Source organism: Hippoglossus stenolepis, chromosome 3 (genome assembly GCF_022539355.2).
Source record: "Hippoglossus stenolepis isolate QCI-W04-F060 chromosome 3, HSTE1.2, whole genome shotgun sequence".
Taxonomy (NCBI): Eukaryota; Metazoa; Chordata; class Actinopteri; order Pleuronectiformes; family Pleuronectidae; genus Hippoglossus; species Hippoglossus stenolepis.
The window spans coordinates 4,102,005-4,119,195 of NC_061485.1; the positions used below are offsets into that span (position 1 = coordinate 4,102,005).

The 17,191-nt window shown below is 42.0% G+C and overlaps 2 protein-coding genes across 2 annotated transcripts; one reads left to right on the forward strand and one right to left on the reverse strand.

Annotated features, from left to right (window-relative positions):
• Positions 1-5,157: 5,157 nt before the first annotated feature.
• On the reverse strand, positions 5,158-10,062 carry pck1 (phosphoenolpyruvate carboxykinase 1 (soluble)). Its single transcript, XM_047338577.1, has 10 exons — positions 9,935-10,062; positions 9,258-9,558; positions 8,638-8,822; positions 8,280-8,483; positions 7,862-8,049; positions 7,579-7,741; positions 7,264-7,488; positions 6,958-7,089; positions 6,756-6,851; positions 5,158-6,497 (listed from the first exon to the last, which is right to left on the reverse strand). The coding sequence occupies exons 2-10, from the start codon at positions 9,479-9,481 to the stop codon at positions 6,040-6,042; spliced, it is 1,875 nt and encodes a 624-aa protein (XP_047194533.1). The 5' UTR covers positions 9,482-9,558; positions 9,935-10,062; the 3' UTR covers positions 5,158-6,039.
• A 5,026-nt stretch (positions 10,063-15,088) lies between these two features.
• Positions 15,089-17,110, forward strand: LOC118105147 (uncharacterized protein C20orf85 homolog). Its single transcript, XM_035152590.2, is given in 5 exon segments — positions 15,089-15,364; positions 15,953-16,011; positions 16,014-16,033; positions 16,301-16,399; positions 16,649-17,110. Coding segments are annotated over 5 exon segments (390 nt in total). The 5' UTR covers positions 15,089-15,305; the 3' UTR covers positions 16,802-17,110.
• The last annotated feature ends 81 nt before the right edge of the window (positions 17,111-17,191 follow it).

The window sequence follows — 17,191 nt, forward strand, 5'->3', positions numbered from 1 at the left end:
TTTGTAAAAATGAAATGAATCAGGGAGAACGTTTCGCTTCCTTCATTTACTCGTCTGACTGGAAAACATCTTTGCTATTATCTGTATTTTTATTATCACATTTTTTATCACAGGTTTTTTTATTTGGTGAATCTTTTAACGTATTTTTGTTTTTAATTTAGTTTGAATATACAACAACGTTTTCAACCATATGGAATCTAATTCTGTATTAATTTAATCTTATTGTTTAACAGATGTTCATCAATAAAAACTAAACTTACAGAACCGGCCCTGAAGACCTGATCTCTTCAGCTACTCGGACTCGGTGACTCTCGAGTTACAAAACCTCCTGGAAACAGAAAGATGTGTTTCAGCTTAATAATGTTCAAGAGAAAGTAAAACAAGGGAAGGAGAGAAAAAGGGAAAGAGGGAAGGAGATAGGAAGAGACAAAGACCCTGTTTGTCTCCTCATGTGGCCTCAAACACTGAGGACTGGACACTGTAACTGAACCAATCAGCATATATCACCACATATAGATATATAGATATGTAGATATGTAGATATGTAGATATGTAGATATGTAGATGCCACATGTTTATCCTTTGATCAAGTTGTCACTCGGTCAAACCTCAGATCCTTGAGAAGAAACAGACATAGATCGAAGCTGTAGACTTGAGACTTGACTGATTTTCTGCCGGACGTCACAACAATGAGACAAACGACAGACGTGGATTTTATTTTTAATGACTCGTGTGTCTTGGATTTGAATTCAATAAGTTAAAACTGGGACTCGTCAATAAATCACAACAGGATTTGAGATTTTATGTAAAAATAAAACTTTATTTGTCGGTAAGGATTTGACGAGAATCACGACTGGATTTCAACTCTTTAGATTCATTCAATTCAATTCAATTTCATTTGTGAATCAAATCACAACATAGATAATCTCAAGGAACTTTAGGAAGAAAGAAATTAGGAACTCGAGCAGGGAAAAATACAACGATTGACTTATTATCTGGAATGATGTGAGAATCAAATATATTAAGACTTGACTTGGACTTGTCAATTATAACATCACTTGAGATTCGTCTTGAGCGACCTGAGGCCTGAACTCTGACCTGAGACCTAAACTCTGACCTGAGACCTGAGACCTGAGACCTGAGACCTGAACTCTGACCTGAGGCCTGAACTCTGACCTGAGACCTAAACTCTGACCTGAGACCTGAACTCTGACCTGAGACCTGAGACCTGAGACCTGAACTCTGACCTGAGACCTGAGACCTGAGGCCAGAACTCTGACCTGAGACCTGAACTCTGACCTAAGACCTGAGACCTGAACTTTGACCTGAACCGAGACTGGATTTGAACTCAAATATCTTGAGACCTGATTTTATAAAATTCAAAGGCTTGACTTGTCTGAGACTTGAGGTTTGACTTGATTCATGTGGCAGATTAGCTTCAGTCTTGACCTGAGAGAAACTCTGTTGTTCAGGTGAGCGGCAGGTGAGCAGCAGGTGAGCGGCAGGTGAGCAGCAGGTGAGCAGCAGGTGAGCAGCATGGGGAGCAGGCGTGATCGCTCAGTGATCAGTGAATGATCAGTGAGTGAACCTGTCAGTGATTTCTCAGCCTGTTGGACCTGAGCCACTTACTGATCAGTGACTCATCAGCCTCCCAGTGAGTGACTCTCCTCTCTGCTGGGTCCAGGTTTCCTCTCCAGCAGCTGGGTCATCAGATCACTGGCTCCACTATCAGATCACTGGCTCCACTATCAGATCACTGGCTCCACTATCAGATCACTGGCTCCACTATCTGACGCTCGCTGTGCGTTGCCTCACACGTTGACTCGGTGCCCGTCACACAAACAGTGCTCTGGCCGGTTTACTGCTCACTTGGCTGAGCTGATGAAAAGGTTGCGGATGAGTTGTAAAACGATGAATGAGGTGATTAGACAAATGTGGGTTGATGATTGAAGCTGATTCCAAAGATCAGTCAGGATCATTCGAGGGATTCTGCAAACCTGCTGCTTCCTTTTCACTGTCCTACTTGAGGACGTTTATATTTCAGTAGATTTCAGTCAGGACTGGGACTGTTTCTTTTTGTTCATACTCTGAATATGTTTCCTCGTGTGCAGGCCGACACGTTTGGTTCTACAGACGATGAAAATGTTGGTATTGCAAATCAGAAAAATGATTTTGTAAAAATACAGTTTTTTCCTCTTGCTGCTGTATGAGGTCGACATTTGTTTCTCAACAACTGCTGCATGAAAACTTTGCATAACTTTGTTAAATTAAAGTTGACCTTCTCCTTAAATAAAAGACACACAACAGTATTTTACATCACAGATGCAGCATCACACAACTTTAAAATGTGACACTACAAACCATGTAGCATTGTTGAAATCTTTAACAGCAATATTTACTGCGTGAGTTTCACATTTAGAAATCAGACGCTACAATAAAACATTGGAGGTTAAAGTAAAGTCAACTATTCTTATTGAATCACGTATTTATAGGCAGTTAATTTGTATATATCTGAACATGCAGTGGTTTCTGACGTGTGGAACTTTCAGGAAACTGCAGGAGAGTCCGCGACATCTCGTTGACGTCATCGTTCACCAATCAGTGTCCACATCACCGCTGACGTCCAGTCGTGGGTTATTGTCCGACGGGACCCTGCATGAGTGTGTGTCACCGGCAACCTCTGCGTCCACACACACACACACACACACACACACACACACACACACACACACACACACACACACACACACACACACACACACACACACACACACACACACACACACAGAGATAAGGCCTCACCTTTGATACGTCCATGTTTCGTTGCTTCATTTCTTTCATCTCCTTCTTCATTATTTCATTATTTCAAACAAATAAGACAACGATAGAACAAACAGATTAATACAAAATCCAACAGAAATAAATGATGTAATCATATCGACATTGGAGGATGTGATAATGTTCCTGTTGAGAAAGAGGAAGAAGCCGTTTGTCTCTGTGTCCGGGTGAAGTCACACAAACGCCTGTAGTTTCTCACAAACTCACAAAGTCTCTAAATTTCCATAATGTGGGTCAATCACCTGAAGAACCATTTGATTCCAAAGTCACTTCCTTCAGTTGTAATCTTTAATGTTTCATTGGCAGCTATTAGAACAGCACAGTCCATTAACACCTCCACCCTGATAAGAGCGGAGGTGTTTCATCTTCTCAGCGTCGGCAGCTCAGAAATCACTGCTCCTCCTCAGGAGGCGTCTGCTGCCGTTCATTCATGTTCACTGTGAAGAACAACGTCCTCCCACGGAGAAGCATCTGCTGTTCACTGAGCTCATCACTGACCCTGAGACTCGGACTTTTAGGGAAAGTTTCAGAGACATGTAGCTTTTCAGTTGAAATTTGAAAAAAGGGTCAGAATAAGAGCGATTCAGCAGGAGCCATTGGGCCTGATGCAGATATGAGAGCTGAGCTCCTGCAGTCAGGAGGTGATTCTTCCTCCTGGTGAATAGGACGATGCTTTTAACTGTTTGTGCTTTAACAACTTGTGTTGCTTTCTGTGTCATTATCTTTGGTTTAAGTGCAAATAAACTCCACAAATCAGCTTCACCAAAAATAGATTTTATGCAAACAGGATATTGTCCATCCATCCATTGTGTACCACCGAGGACACTGTCACACAAATTTTAAATTTCACCAATGCTGAACTCCAGACGCAGCCTCGCTCGCCAAAGGAAGAAAACATTTAATGGTTCACCACTGAGACATTTGCATATATGTTAATTGTGGATATATAATGGATATTATTATATTATTATTATTAATATCTGGAGCCGAATTAGAGACACAAAATAATGTCCATTGCTCCCAGAGACTAATATGTCGTCACATGATTTAGCCACTGGGCTCAGAGACTGAACATAATTAATCTGCAGAAAAGAACTAAATAAATAAATTGTTAAGCAAAGACTCTTAATTTATGGATTATGCCTCAGAAACAACAGATTCCTGCACAGAATGTTAAAGGTCACTTCTCTGTGTTGTTTGTGTCTTATCTTCATTGTGTTGTTCTTAGAAGAACGTCAGAACAACAACAGCATGGTTCACGGTACATGAACACAAAGGACCCACAAAAACAAGTCAGCGATGATTAACTTAAAGTCTCTGTCATTATCTTCACATCTTACACAACAGCTGCACAACAACATGTACAGACACACACTCACTCTGAGGTCTATTGTTTGTATGTACAGATGTTAGAGTCTTAGTTCACTGTCGACAAAATGTTGTTCAACTCGTGTCTGAACCAGTTGAACCAGTGGAACCAGTAGATACATGATGTCATGGTGATCAACAACACATCAGGATTAATTTAAATATCTCCACGTTTCCAATGAGGTTATGTTTTTGTCTCTTTATCTTTAATTCTCCCTCTTCAGCATTGTGAGTGTATGGATGAGTTTGAATGAGGTCGTTTGCTTCCTGATTGGTTCAGCATGTGGGTGATTGATCATGTGGTGGGAATGATGTCATTGTGGCGTCACTATGCATCATTACACATTAGCATTATTACAATATAAAAAGTTAGTTTGTCTGATTGAGGCTTATCACCCTCCAGTGTTTTTCATCATATATGATCAGATGAAAATCTGTGACTCTTTTCTGTCCAGTTGATTATTTAAGATAAGATAAGATAAGATAAGATAAGATAAGATAAGATAAGATAATCCCTTTGAGAAGTGAATAAATTGTAAAACAAAGACTCGAGTCTTAATTTATAGATTTTGCGTCAGACACTAACAAAATAAAACTTGTGTCTGATGCTGCTTCATTCTCTCATTTTGCTGAATCGTGATTTTTATGCCTCATGAATCTGGTTTTTATTTCGTGCCATTTTCCTGACCTGCATGATTATCAAACAGAAATGTTTTTTGTCGTAACATACAGATGCTCATCTAAACACATATGAAACTGTTTGTCCTCCAGAGTCTGTAAATGAGGAATTCCTGCTGAGGAGGTTTGATTTCTATTTTTTAATAATCTGTAATAATAACAGCAGTAACAAGACCCTTTAAGAAACGAGGCTGAATCCCTGATACGTTTAAATACCTTTATTTTGTTCTGTGTTATTCAAGAGTAAAACAAAACAGAACCTAGAGACTGAGACAGTATAAAAATAATTTAAGACAAAAAAAATACATCAGGAACAGAAAACATATATTTCCCTCATATTTGAGGGATCAAACAAACTTGAGTCAACCTGGACTTATTTACTCTTTGGTCCATATGAATCCACGCGGCGAGGATTGTGTGATGTGCACCGATAATAAGTTATTATTAAATAGCAGTTGAACAGTTTGATAATATATTTAAACATAAGTTTAAAACGTTGTGCTTGTGCAGCAGCTCCACGGTGGATCGAGAGGAGACACTTCCCCTTCAGATCAGAAGTCTTGGTGCTAACGAGTGGGGGTGAATGACGAATGTTCCATTTGTTCATGTGACGATTCCCAGTTTTTTCCCCCAAAAAAATAAATCTCAACAAACAGATTATTTCTAGCGAACAAATAAACAAATTGCACAATTTTAAAAAGTATAAAAAATCAGCAAGAAATCCTCAAAAGAAATTGCGTCCCTCGTAAAAACATTCCCTCAGAAAAACAATAGTGAAATATGCTTGAATTTCTCACATTCTGTTCCAGAATTTAAAATATTTCTCTTCTAGAATTTCTGACATGTTCTAGAATTAATAAAATTCTATTCTACAATGTTGTTGTAAAATTTCTGCCATGTTCTAGTAATGATTTAAGTTCAATTAAATCCAATTTACGGCAAATAGATAAATACAGCGTGGTGTCATCTGCATAACAATGGATGTTCACGTGGTGCTTTCTGATGATATTGCCTTCAGGAAGCATATAATAGGTAAAAGACATTGGTCCCAACACAGAACCTTGTGGAACTCCTCTATCTTCTCCATTCTACAATGTGTAGGACAAGCTGTAGAATCACCAACATGCCCAACGTGTCCCCTCTGGTTTTCCCTCCTCACATCTGCTTCACTCTCTGCTGCAGGAGCTGCAGCTGATGTGTGATCTCGTCGGGCAGGTCGTCATTCACCTGCGTGGTGAAGTAGTTCCTCACCTCTTCCACCTCCCTCTGCCAAAACTCCTGATCCAGGGAGAACAGCTCATCCAGGTCCACATCGCTCTGCAGACCCTGGAGGTTCAGGGAGCCGTGGCAAGGCAGGTGGCCCACGGCGGAGGGCATGGCGCCGGCCTCGCCATTCACCCTTCTGAACATCCAGTCCAGAACACGGATGTTGTCACCAAAACCAGGCCAGAGGAAGCCGGCGGTCGGGCTCTTGCGGAACCAGTTGACGTGGAAAATCTTGGGGAGCTTGGCCCTGGGACGCTCAGCCATGCTCAGCCAGTGAGAGAGGTACTGTCCAAAGTTGTAGCCGAAGAAGGGGCGCATGGCGAATGGGTCATTCATGATTACCTTTCCTGGAGAGAAGACAGAGACGGGGGATGAGTAACTATCTTTCCGACTTCCGGTACACTACAGTAATGAATGTATTAGTGGTGTATTTGAAGTGTGTTTCATGTCCAAGCCAAGAGAACTTGTTTTTATGCCGTTAATCCCAAGATCACATTGTACTAAATGAGTTATTAAATGACAAACATGATCCTTCAGCTGAGAAGAATTGATTCACTCGTGATAAAACTCAGATAAACGTATGTCGTGAATGAACAGATCCTGACCTCTGTATTCAGCTGCAGCAGTAGCCTCCGACCTCATGGCCGCTCCAACAAACACTCCATGCTGCCAGTTGAAGGCCTCGTACACCAGAGGGACACCTGAAACCAACCAGAGTCACAAGTTAGACAAGAGTCTTTCCCGTTCTGCTTTCCTCTCGCTTATCAGTGATATAGTTTCCAGGTTTTCCACCCAGTTCCTTCTCACCCTCTGGTCTGCGCCCTCCAAATATGATGGCCTCGATGGGGACTCCCTCTGGGGATTCCCACTGCGGATCAATGATGGGACACTGGCCGGCCGGAGTGCAGAAACGTGAGTTGGGATGAGCACAGGGTTCGCCTGTGGACAGAGAAAGACACGAGTATAAGCTTTTTTTTCTAACTCTTGTCCTCAATCTTTAAATTTGTCCAAGTATTGTCAAACGAATAATCTTTGACCTTCCATTGTCTCTAATTTCATTTCCATACATTTTTCATTCTTTCTAATGTCTTTTTCATCTTGTGAAGGTCTTACCGTCTTCTGAGCTCCAGGGCTTGTTCTTCCATGAAGTGAGGGTGATTTCCTCAGGCAGCGATTGGTCCATCCCCTCCCAGTAAACACCGCCATCGCTGGTCTCTGCAACATTTGTGAAGATGGTATTCTTGACAATGGTCGCCATGGCGTTGGGGTTTGTTTTGACCGAGGTTCCTGGGGCAACGCCGAAAAAGCCGTTCTCTGGGTTGATGGCACGTAGGTTTCCTGATGAAGGGAAACGGGAAATGTTAATATTTCTTTACTTGTTGTATCCCTGATGTTAATCTGAACTTAAGAGTGTGATTCTCCTCTCACCTTCATCATCAAACTTCATCCAGGCGATGTCGTCTCCCACACACTCGACCTTCCAGTCCGGCAGCGTGGGGCAGAGCATGGCCAGGTTAGTTTTCCCGCAGGCGCTGGGGAAGGCTGCGGCCATGTACTTCTTCTCTCCAGCAGGGTTGGTGATGCCCAGGATCTGAACCGGAAGAAATATTTAGTTTGGTAAGACTGGATAGGTTGTAGAGTTTTGGATGGACGGGTGGAATCGATCCCTGAATGTTGAACTTGTTTTCATGTATTCCTTCCTCTTCCTTACCAGCATGTGCTCAGCCAGCCACCCCTCCTCCTTGGCGATGCGCGAGGCGATGCGAAGGGCGAAGCACTTCTTACCCAGGAGCGAATTTCCTCCGTAACCGCTGCCAAAGGAAACGATCTGCCTGCGGTCCGGGATGTGAGCGATTAACGTCTCCTCCGGGTTACAGGGCCAGTTGTTCGCCAGGGGCTCTGGATGACGAAGCAGCAAAGTGGTTAAAATGTTATCAGTGGACAGTTTGTATTTGAGGTATTTGAGGTTGTGAAATTTGGTGCAGATTCAAATTTTAAAAATCTGGACGTAGTGAATTTAAAAGTTTCATAAGGGGAGACTAAATGGAAACAGCTGTAGCTGCAGTATTTGCAGAAGTAAAGCAGTTGCACAAGTATTTTTCAGGAACAGGATGACGTTGCTGACATACTTTTGAGCGGCAGCGGACAACCGACGGAGTGCAAGCAGCGGACAAAGTCATCGTTTCCCAGAGCCGACAGCACGGCCTTCCCCATGCGAGTCATCACTCTCATGCTGGCGACCACGTAGGCAGAGTCCGTCAGCTCCACGCCAATCTTCGAGAGGGGGGAACCCACCGGACCCATGCTGAAGGGGATCACATACATGGTGCGGCCTGAGGACGGAGAGTCAGACAAGTTAACATTAAGAAGTTGTATTTTCCAAAATGTTCTTTTTGGTTTACAGATGTTTTTGTATTTGTTTGTTCGTCCTATGAAATGTGACTTTCAGGGTAATTGGAATCAAACATTTCATTTTCTCTGCGCCACCTTTCATGCAGCCGGGGAACCGCTGAGCCATGGCCTTGTCGAACTCTTCCGGGGACATCCAGCGTCCCAGCTGGCTGACTCCGCCTCCCAGCGGCGTGGGCACCGTGTCCCTCTGGTCCCTGGTCACGATCACCGTCTTACTCTCCACGCGGGCCACGTCCCTCGGGTCGGTCCTGGCCAACCAGCTGCAGGAGGAGGAAGAGGAGGAGGAAGACGACATTGAGGTTTTATCTTCCAGTTTTTTGTCACGCTTTAGTTTTTTGTGCAAAGTCACAACAAGGTTCATGCCTGAGTATAAAATGGCGTACAAAAAATATTTATTAAATGATTAGTTTTCACCTGAGAGCCGTGCTATCTGAGCTCATGTTTGTGTGACGTCAGCTGGCCTGTCAGGTGTGGGACTGAACAAGCTGGATTTACAGGTTTTTGAGAACGTGAATCTTTCCATGGTTTGTTGTTTATGAACAGAGGCTGACGTCAGACTCATGCTCATTGTCTGTATCGACAACATGATGTGTGATTTGCAGGTTGCATCAGGAAAACAGCCTCAACTCTGACAGCTCAGAAATCCATCTAAGACCCAAGATCTAAAACTGAACCTGAACTCCAGGAGAACTCACCAGTTTTCATATTTGCTGAGCTTCTTGATCATCCCCTGCTCCTCCAGCTGGGTCAGGATGGCTCGGTTCTCCTCCTCCGAGCCGTCGCAGATGTGGAGGGAGTCGGGCTGGCACAGGGTCACGTTGGCGTCCACGAACTCCCTGACGGCCGGGCTGAGGGCACTGAGGTCACCCTGCAGGACCCTGGGTCCGCTCTGGTTCTGGGACTGGAGCTGGGGAGGCATGTCGGAGGTGGTCCGGACTGGAGAGAGAGCGGTAGACGGAGAGAAGGAGACGAGAGGAATAGAAGGAGTGGACGAGACTGAAAGGTCGAGGATGGGAAAGAAAGAGGAGAAAAACAAGAAGGGTCAAGAATACGCTCAGTTACAACCACCAAGAGAAATGCTTTGCTGAATCAAGCTGAAATGCATGATGGTGAAGAGTCAATGGGATGTGAGGACGTCACAAGGTAAGTGTCAACGTCAGCGCACATTTTAAAATTCAAAAGATCGCCTGATAAGGATTTCAAGACATGTCCCGAGAAAGCTGAAGAGCGAGAGTCAGCGTTCACACTCGTTCAGTTGTCAGATTTAAAGTATTTTGCTGGTTAAAAATGTGACAGAGCTGCTGGATGATGCAACAGCTTCCCTGTGCATCGCGGCTGAAAAGCAAGAGAGAGAGAGAACCCGGCTTGTTACCTTCAGGAGTTCGTGTGGAGCAGGAAGCCTTCAGCTTGGCCTCAACAGCTGAGGGGTCTGTGGGCTGCGTTCAGGAGAGAGCTGAGGTCTGTTCCTCTGTCTCGGTCAGTTGTGTCTGCTGGAGAGGGTTCCTTCTTTTTATAGGCTGGTATGTCCCATTAAGAGGAGGAGGAGGAGGAGGAGGGGTGAGGGAGTGTGTGTGGCTGCTGGGGAATTATTAATCAGCAACGGGACGTAATATCGTCTTCACGTAACCAGTTTACGGTAACCCCCAGCAGCTGCAGTTCAACTTTGACCCACGTCACTAAATGATGTAAGTTCAGGGTTCGACATCGTGAGCTGATCTGTGACGTGGGCAGCCCGGCTGACTGACTTTCTATTGGCTGGAAGACAGGGGCTCGCCCTTGGTAGGTCAAAGGGGAGGGAATGTGTGTGTGTGTGTGTGTGTGTGTGTGTGTGTGTGTGCGTGTGTGTGTGTGTGTGTGTGTGTGTGTGTGTGTGTGTGTGTGTGTGCAGCAGCTGAGATAAGGCTGACACATTTATCCTTTAAAGGTTTGACAGTTGTAGTTGGACCAGTTTTGATGATCACGTTATTCCTTCATGATTAAAGTGACACAGTTCTCCATCGGCTAAAGTTTTACTTTGTCTTTCATTTTCCTCTGATGTCCCCTTTGATCTGATGCCCAGCTGTCAATCATGATGTCTTAACCCTGTTTTTATAGCATCCATTAACTTATTAAAACTTACAGGACAAACCCCAAATGAACCTTAAAGTTCCTGAGGACAACTTCCTCATCTGACACACATTATAAAATCCTCAGAAGGAGAACACACTGTCACACTGTGGGAGAACACGTCCCATTTCCTGTTTTATACTTTTCCAAGAAACACTGAAAACTAATCTGGTCCAACAGGGAAAACCTGGATCGGTTGTTTGCTGTTGATGATGTTAAAGCTCAATTCAAGTCAGATAATTAAATTTGTTGCTGAATCTGATTTGCTTTCTTTAGTTTCTGTCTTTTTGGTTATTTCTGTATATGTAACATATGTAACATTATTACGTGTCACAGAGTCCAAGGTGCATTTTGACTTATTTCATTTGATTTTATTGTTGCAGTTACAGAACAAAATGTACACGGTTGTTAACTGGCAGGTACAGGCCTGCGGTGTCAGAGCCCTATAAGGTTTGTGTGTGTGTTGTACGTTAGCTTCTCTGTTACTGTGTTATTAAGTTGTAGAGGTTTAAAAACATTGGTACAAACATAGAGGCTCCTCTTGGCTTTTCAGAATTAACGTAAATCACCTCCACAGACATTCACGGTTCAGCCTGTGAGGGAAATGTAACATTGTGATCATGCACAATGGAATCACGTTAATTTCCCCTCTGATCGGGGTTGCAGAATTGCCACAACAAGCCTTTCCATCATTTCCTGAACAGTCGTCTCGATTGAGTAACGGCCTGATGATAAAATATCCACAGGATCTTCAACTTTAATCTTAATCTTAAAGTGTAAGATCACCTTTGCATTTTGAGTACATCTTTGCAAATAACAAATTTTTCTATGATGGACAATTAAAAAGGTTTATAAAATACCTGTAGCTGTGTACTTGCTGTAATCTTAAGTATTTCGAGGAAAATGTAAAGTATGACCTGCCGTATCAAAAACAAGAAAACCTTGAGCGTCTCACAGGACTGAAAACACGCTGGTTTATACTCTGACAATCAGTCGAGGATTTTCAGTAATTACACAACAAAACTATAAAATGTTTGTGATGTAAAGTAGGAAACTCTCCGCTATCGGACAAAAGGGACAGGACGGACGAAGCTTCCCGATAATGAGATTCTTAGAAAACTTGTGAAAGACTTTATTCATCAAGTAAGACGTTACAAACAGAAACAACCTTTTCTCTTCTGTCTCTATGTCTGGAATTTACACATTCTGAACTGAACACATAGTTATATATTTAAAACCAATGCAGGTCTGCAGTTAATAAAAAAGTGTTATTCCATTGGTCCTGCACCACAGGAAGGAGACGTTTTATTCCACAGTTTTTCTGAATTTAGCTCATAATACTTTCTAGGAAGAATCTCTGTGTTAAAGTTCATTGAGATGAGTTTTGCACCAGTGGTGTCTCAGTGTGTTCACAACAAACAGCTCCCCTGCAGACTGGAGGTCACCCCTGTGACGGCCAACACACCAGAAGAAGAAAATCACAACAGCAGATTTGCAGCTATGTTATGAAATGAGACCTTGAACAAATGTTTGTTTTTGCAGGATTGACTTCAAACAGGTGTGTGTAAGGTATGGATTAGTGTGTGTGTGTGTGTGTGTGTGTGTGTGTGTGTGTGTGTGTGTGTGTGTGTGTGTGTGGTGTGTGTGTGTGTGTGCAGCTCAGAACATTTACGAGACCCTCTCTGGACAAAAACACTGATACGGCAGCGCTGACTGAACAACTTTCATCAGTGCAACTTGCTCAACAACAACTGATAATGTTGTTTTGTGAGCCGCGTGTTTGTGCGTCTGTGCGTTAGCGTCGGACTGGTGCAGCCACATTGTTTGAAATGTGTTGACTCAACATTCCCCTCACATGTACCTCAACGTAGCGATGACGCAACTAATACATCAATATGACTGTCAATGTACTTCTACTTTAACACTGATGCTGTAAAGGTTTAGCTTCTCATTTCATATTCATGTTTTCAATCCCTGGTATAATAATAAAAATAAACTTTATGTTGCAGGTTTCATCCATGAAACATTGAATCGAAAGTTGAATTTTCATAAAAATAGCAGAATAACAATAGTTGTAGAAAAATGAATGGAAAATAAGATTTAAATAAAACCCGGTAACCATTGTAGGGAAAAGTTAAAATAAGATGAAAAGCTGCTGTTTGTGTTCTGTCCCCATCAACATGAGCTGTTGTTGTGTGAGAGCTGGCAGGACAAAATGTTTGTCAGTGGTTAGGACATCCTCCGATATGTTTTAATTCTGCACTGTGTATGTTTAACCTGAGCTTATACATTGGGAACCTCCAGTGCATTAAAGTGTCAAATATAAACCAGGCTCTGTGTTCAACCGGCAGGAGGAGACATGTTATCTCCGCTCCTTCCTGTTGACTTGTTTTTGTAGGTTTTGCAGCTGCTGAGCTCGACATGTTCACAAGACGGGACAGAGCCGAGAGACACACAACTAAAGGACAAAGGTTTTGGATGCACACATGGTCAGATTTCTTGTCTTTGTCCAAAAAGTAATAAATCATCAATTAGAACGTCAGAGTAGAGAGTAAACCTCAGCTCAGGCCCAACAGTCTCCTTATGAAACCAGGTAATTGCACTGATTTCTTTTTTAAATGATCTTGCTTCTTAGAAAACTATCAAACTTTTGATAACATTTGACAAAAATCTGTGTTTTTCCTCATCTATTTGCTCAATAATCATCATTGCTTTAGTGTGGATCATATAAAGTTAGTTTCTCTGCCGCAGCTGAGAAAAGAGACACGTGTGAACAAAATCAAACAACTTATCACGGATGTAAAAGTTCGTCATCAGGCCTGAAAGACAGAAAACAGGAAAGAGAGAAAGTTGTGGGTTTAGAGGAAGCGTGTCTTTCTGCATCGATCTGGTCTCGGCACTGTGTTTTTCAAATCTTACAGCAAACAGCAGCAGATGAGGTAACAGGTCCTGGTGAAGCCTGATAACACACAGAGTAAATACGTCATCCGTGTAGTTCTTGCACATGTCGACAAACAGTGAGTGAATGTTACCACAGTCAGAAAAGAACCTGCTCCCGTCTGAATATTCCTCGTCCAGCTCTGGAAGTGTTCAGGACATTATCAACATTATCTGTTGGGAAAATACTTACATTTAAAATACGGTCATAAATATTTTTGTAAAAATCACGGATACTGATCACTAACAAAGATCACATCAGTTAAGATATGAGTTTGAAAATATTGAATGCAAATAATACCGATGAAAGTGATGAAGGGATGAGGGTGAAATGATGAAGGGATGAAGGTTGTAGACGGATCCGAGCTGAAGGTAAAAGGAGAAGTTTGTGGACACGTGCCAGCAGGTGGCGCTGAGGTGGTCCTGAACCAGGAGGGTCGAGACTACTAGAGGAACAATATTTAATATGATTACCTAAAATACTTTTTTACTGACTTTGAATGAGGACTTTTTATTTAAATAAAATCTGAGGCTTCACCTCTTCCACTGTTCTGAGTTTCCTTTACTAACAGGGACATTTTATTTAATTTTACTGTAATGAAGTGTTGATGTGTTATTTATCAAATGAGTGAATTATGGAAACAAGGAGAAGTTCTTCATGCAGTATTCACACAGACAGACCAAACCTTTATTCTTAATTTGATTTAAAATATATTTCAATTAACTATAAATGAAGAACATGAGAGTCAGTGAAGTGGCTGCTGAAGTGCAGGAAGTTGAAGATGTGATCCTGACTGATTGTGATTCTACATACAGATACTCTTTCATCACCTATGACAACAACAATATGAACATTTTGTTATTTTCAAAAAACTGTGAAGACAGTCAGAGCTGTACCAAAGACTGATGGACTCAAGATTCCCTTCATTAGAGCGCCACCGTGTGGTTCTGTAATATAATGCAGTCCAGCAAAAAAATAAAATAAAGACCACATTATGCTAAGGGTTAGGGAGGGTCTAACCCTAATGGAAATAAACCAAAGATGTATGTTTCCATGGTTACTGAGGGTCAGTAGGAAGTGTCACCTGTTGATATAATGACTGAAAAATAAAATAATCTAAATGTGGTTTAGTTGTGGTTTTCTCATGGTCAATTAAAATCCTCCATAAGAGGAAATAGTGGTAAACACCGTGGCCACTGTAATAAAGTGAAAATATATTGAAAGATATATTTTATATGAATATGTGGATGTTTACAATCATCTCACTTCGGTGTGTTAGCTGACTTTGTCCTAATTAGAGCAACAACACGCATGACTGAAGACACATAGTTGACCCAGAGACCCTCCAGTCACACTATCACTATGGTAACACACACACACACACACACACACACACACACACACGCGCGCAATGGAGGGAAGTGTGTGTGAGAGAATTCCATCTCCATGACGACAGTAAACAGGTCTGACAGTGTGGCTTACACACAGGTGAAACATTAGCCAGGCAGAGAGAGAGACACCACACACACACACACACACACACAACACACACACACACACACACACACACACACACACACACACACACACCACACACACACACACACACACACACACACACACACACACACACACACACACACACACACACACACACACACTCACACACAGACACATACACACACGCTGGTCAGGAAAGATGGCGGAGTCAAAGCGAACATCTGAACCCATCAACTTTGTGCATCAGGATGAAATCTGGTAAAATCTTAAACAATCTTTTACACAGTTGTGTGTTTTTGTGTGTGTGTGTGTGTTTGTGTTTCAGTGTTTATGAAACGTGCTGATCAACAACATGTGTTGAGTGTTGATCAGAGGATCATGATGTTGACTGGATGTTTGAACCTGGGGATCGTTGTTATATCCTCTATTCACATCTTTTTTTCCCCTGATATTCATGTAAAACAAACTGAATTTTTCCTCAAAGATAAATATACTATAATAGATCAAACTTTACATATACTGTTGTAAGAGTTGACTGTTGTCAAGAAAAGTTCCTTGTTTTAATAAAATGTGATTCAACTTTATAATGATTGTTGTTTTAATAAGATACATCAACTGAATGTGGAAAATATTATTCATGAAGAAATGAAGATTAAATATAGATTTAAAAATGTTTCTTTAAAAAAGTGAATAATATCATAAATCTTTTAGAAAGTCGTCTCACCACAATGACAAACTACAAATATGTGTTGTCATGGTTACTGCACTATGTTGCCATCAAGGGTAACAGGCTGTTTCATATGTGTGTGTGTGTGTGTGTGTGTGTGTGTGTGTGTGCGTGCACAGGAAAGCACACGTTAACATGGAGAAGGATTCAGCTGAAATCTGGCCCAACAAGTGGGGCTTCTGACTGAGGTTTACAGAGAGGTACACATACACCCAAACACACAAACACACACCAACACACACACAGACACACTGACACACACGTGTGCAGACACACACATAAGCCCACCCATGTAAGTGTTATGTGATCAGAACTACAGTAAAGATAAATAATATTGAGATGTTTTGACAATGATAATAAAACAATTTTTGTCAACACTATGTTACATGTATAAGTTCTGTATCCTTAGTATTGTAGGACTTTATTTACTTTATATTATTATTATTATAAACTTTCCCCTTATAAAGTACAAGCTGGAGAATGTGAAGCTGAAGACAAGCGTCCGAGTGGAGCCTCCCCTCCACCTGGTCCCACAGCCTGAGACCCCGCCAGAGAAATTCATCCAGGTGGGACATCTGTCTGTCTGTCTGTCTGTCTGTCTGTTGTCTGTCTGTCTGTCTGTCTGTCTGTCTGTCTATATATCTATCTATCTATCTATCCATCCATCCATCCATCCATCCCTCTCTCTCTCTCTCTCTCTCTCTCTCCCCCCCTCTCTCTCTCTCTCTCTCTCTCCCTCTCCCTCCCCCTCTCTCTCTCTCTCCCTCCCCCCTCTATCCATCATCACAAACTTTCCCCCTGTTTCATTCCTCCAGGTTGGCCCCTCCCCTCCAGTCCCTCAGACGACGCAGGCTCTGATTGGCTGGCGTTCAGGCCGCTCCCATCTGCAACTGGAGAAGTACGGCCCGGTGCATCATGGGAGACGTAGTTTTCTGAAGGAGCTGGGCTGGCCTCTCGACGCTTGCTGAGTGGATGATTCCCCTAGTGGCCACTGCTGCTCATTGCTGCTACCTCAATAATCAATAATAATCAGTGTGGATTATTATTGAATGTAGATTAAAAAACACTAATGGAACATTAATATGATTGAGTGTCGATGTACAAACATGAAGGAGACTGTGTGTAGATGGTGGAAGTTCTTCACTGTCTAACTGGATCTTGACTTTATGTATAATCATAGTAATCATAATCATAATACTACTATTAACTGTTAATATTAATTTGTGCATTGTGTAATTATACAAAATACAGTATGTATATATATGATTATTGTTAATTTTTTAATATCTTCTTACAATTAATACAATATTATATATATTATCATTATTGTTATCAATATTTATACTATAGAAATCCTT

What these genes read in the sequence shown, in the direction of transcription:
- pck1 (XM_047338577.1), bottom strand. Translation starts at nt 9,481, where the DNA reads ATGCCTCCCCAGCTCCAGTCCCAGAACCAGAGCGGACCCAGGGTCCTG. An exon ending in GTTCCCCGGCTGCATGAAAG is followed by an intron (nt 8,484 to 8,637) that starts GTGGCGCAGAGA and finishes CTCCGTCCTCAG; the next exon opens with GCCGCACCATGTATGTGATC. An exon ending in TGCTGCAGCTGAATACAGAG is followed by an intron (nt 6,498 to 6,755) that starts GTCAGGATCTGT and finishes TCTTCTCTCCAG; the next exon opens with GAAAGGTAATCATGAATGAC.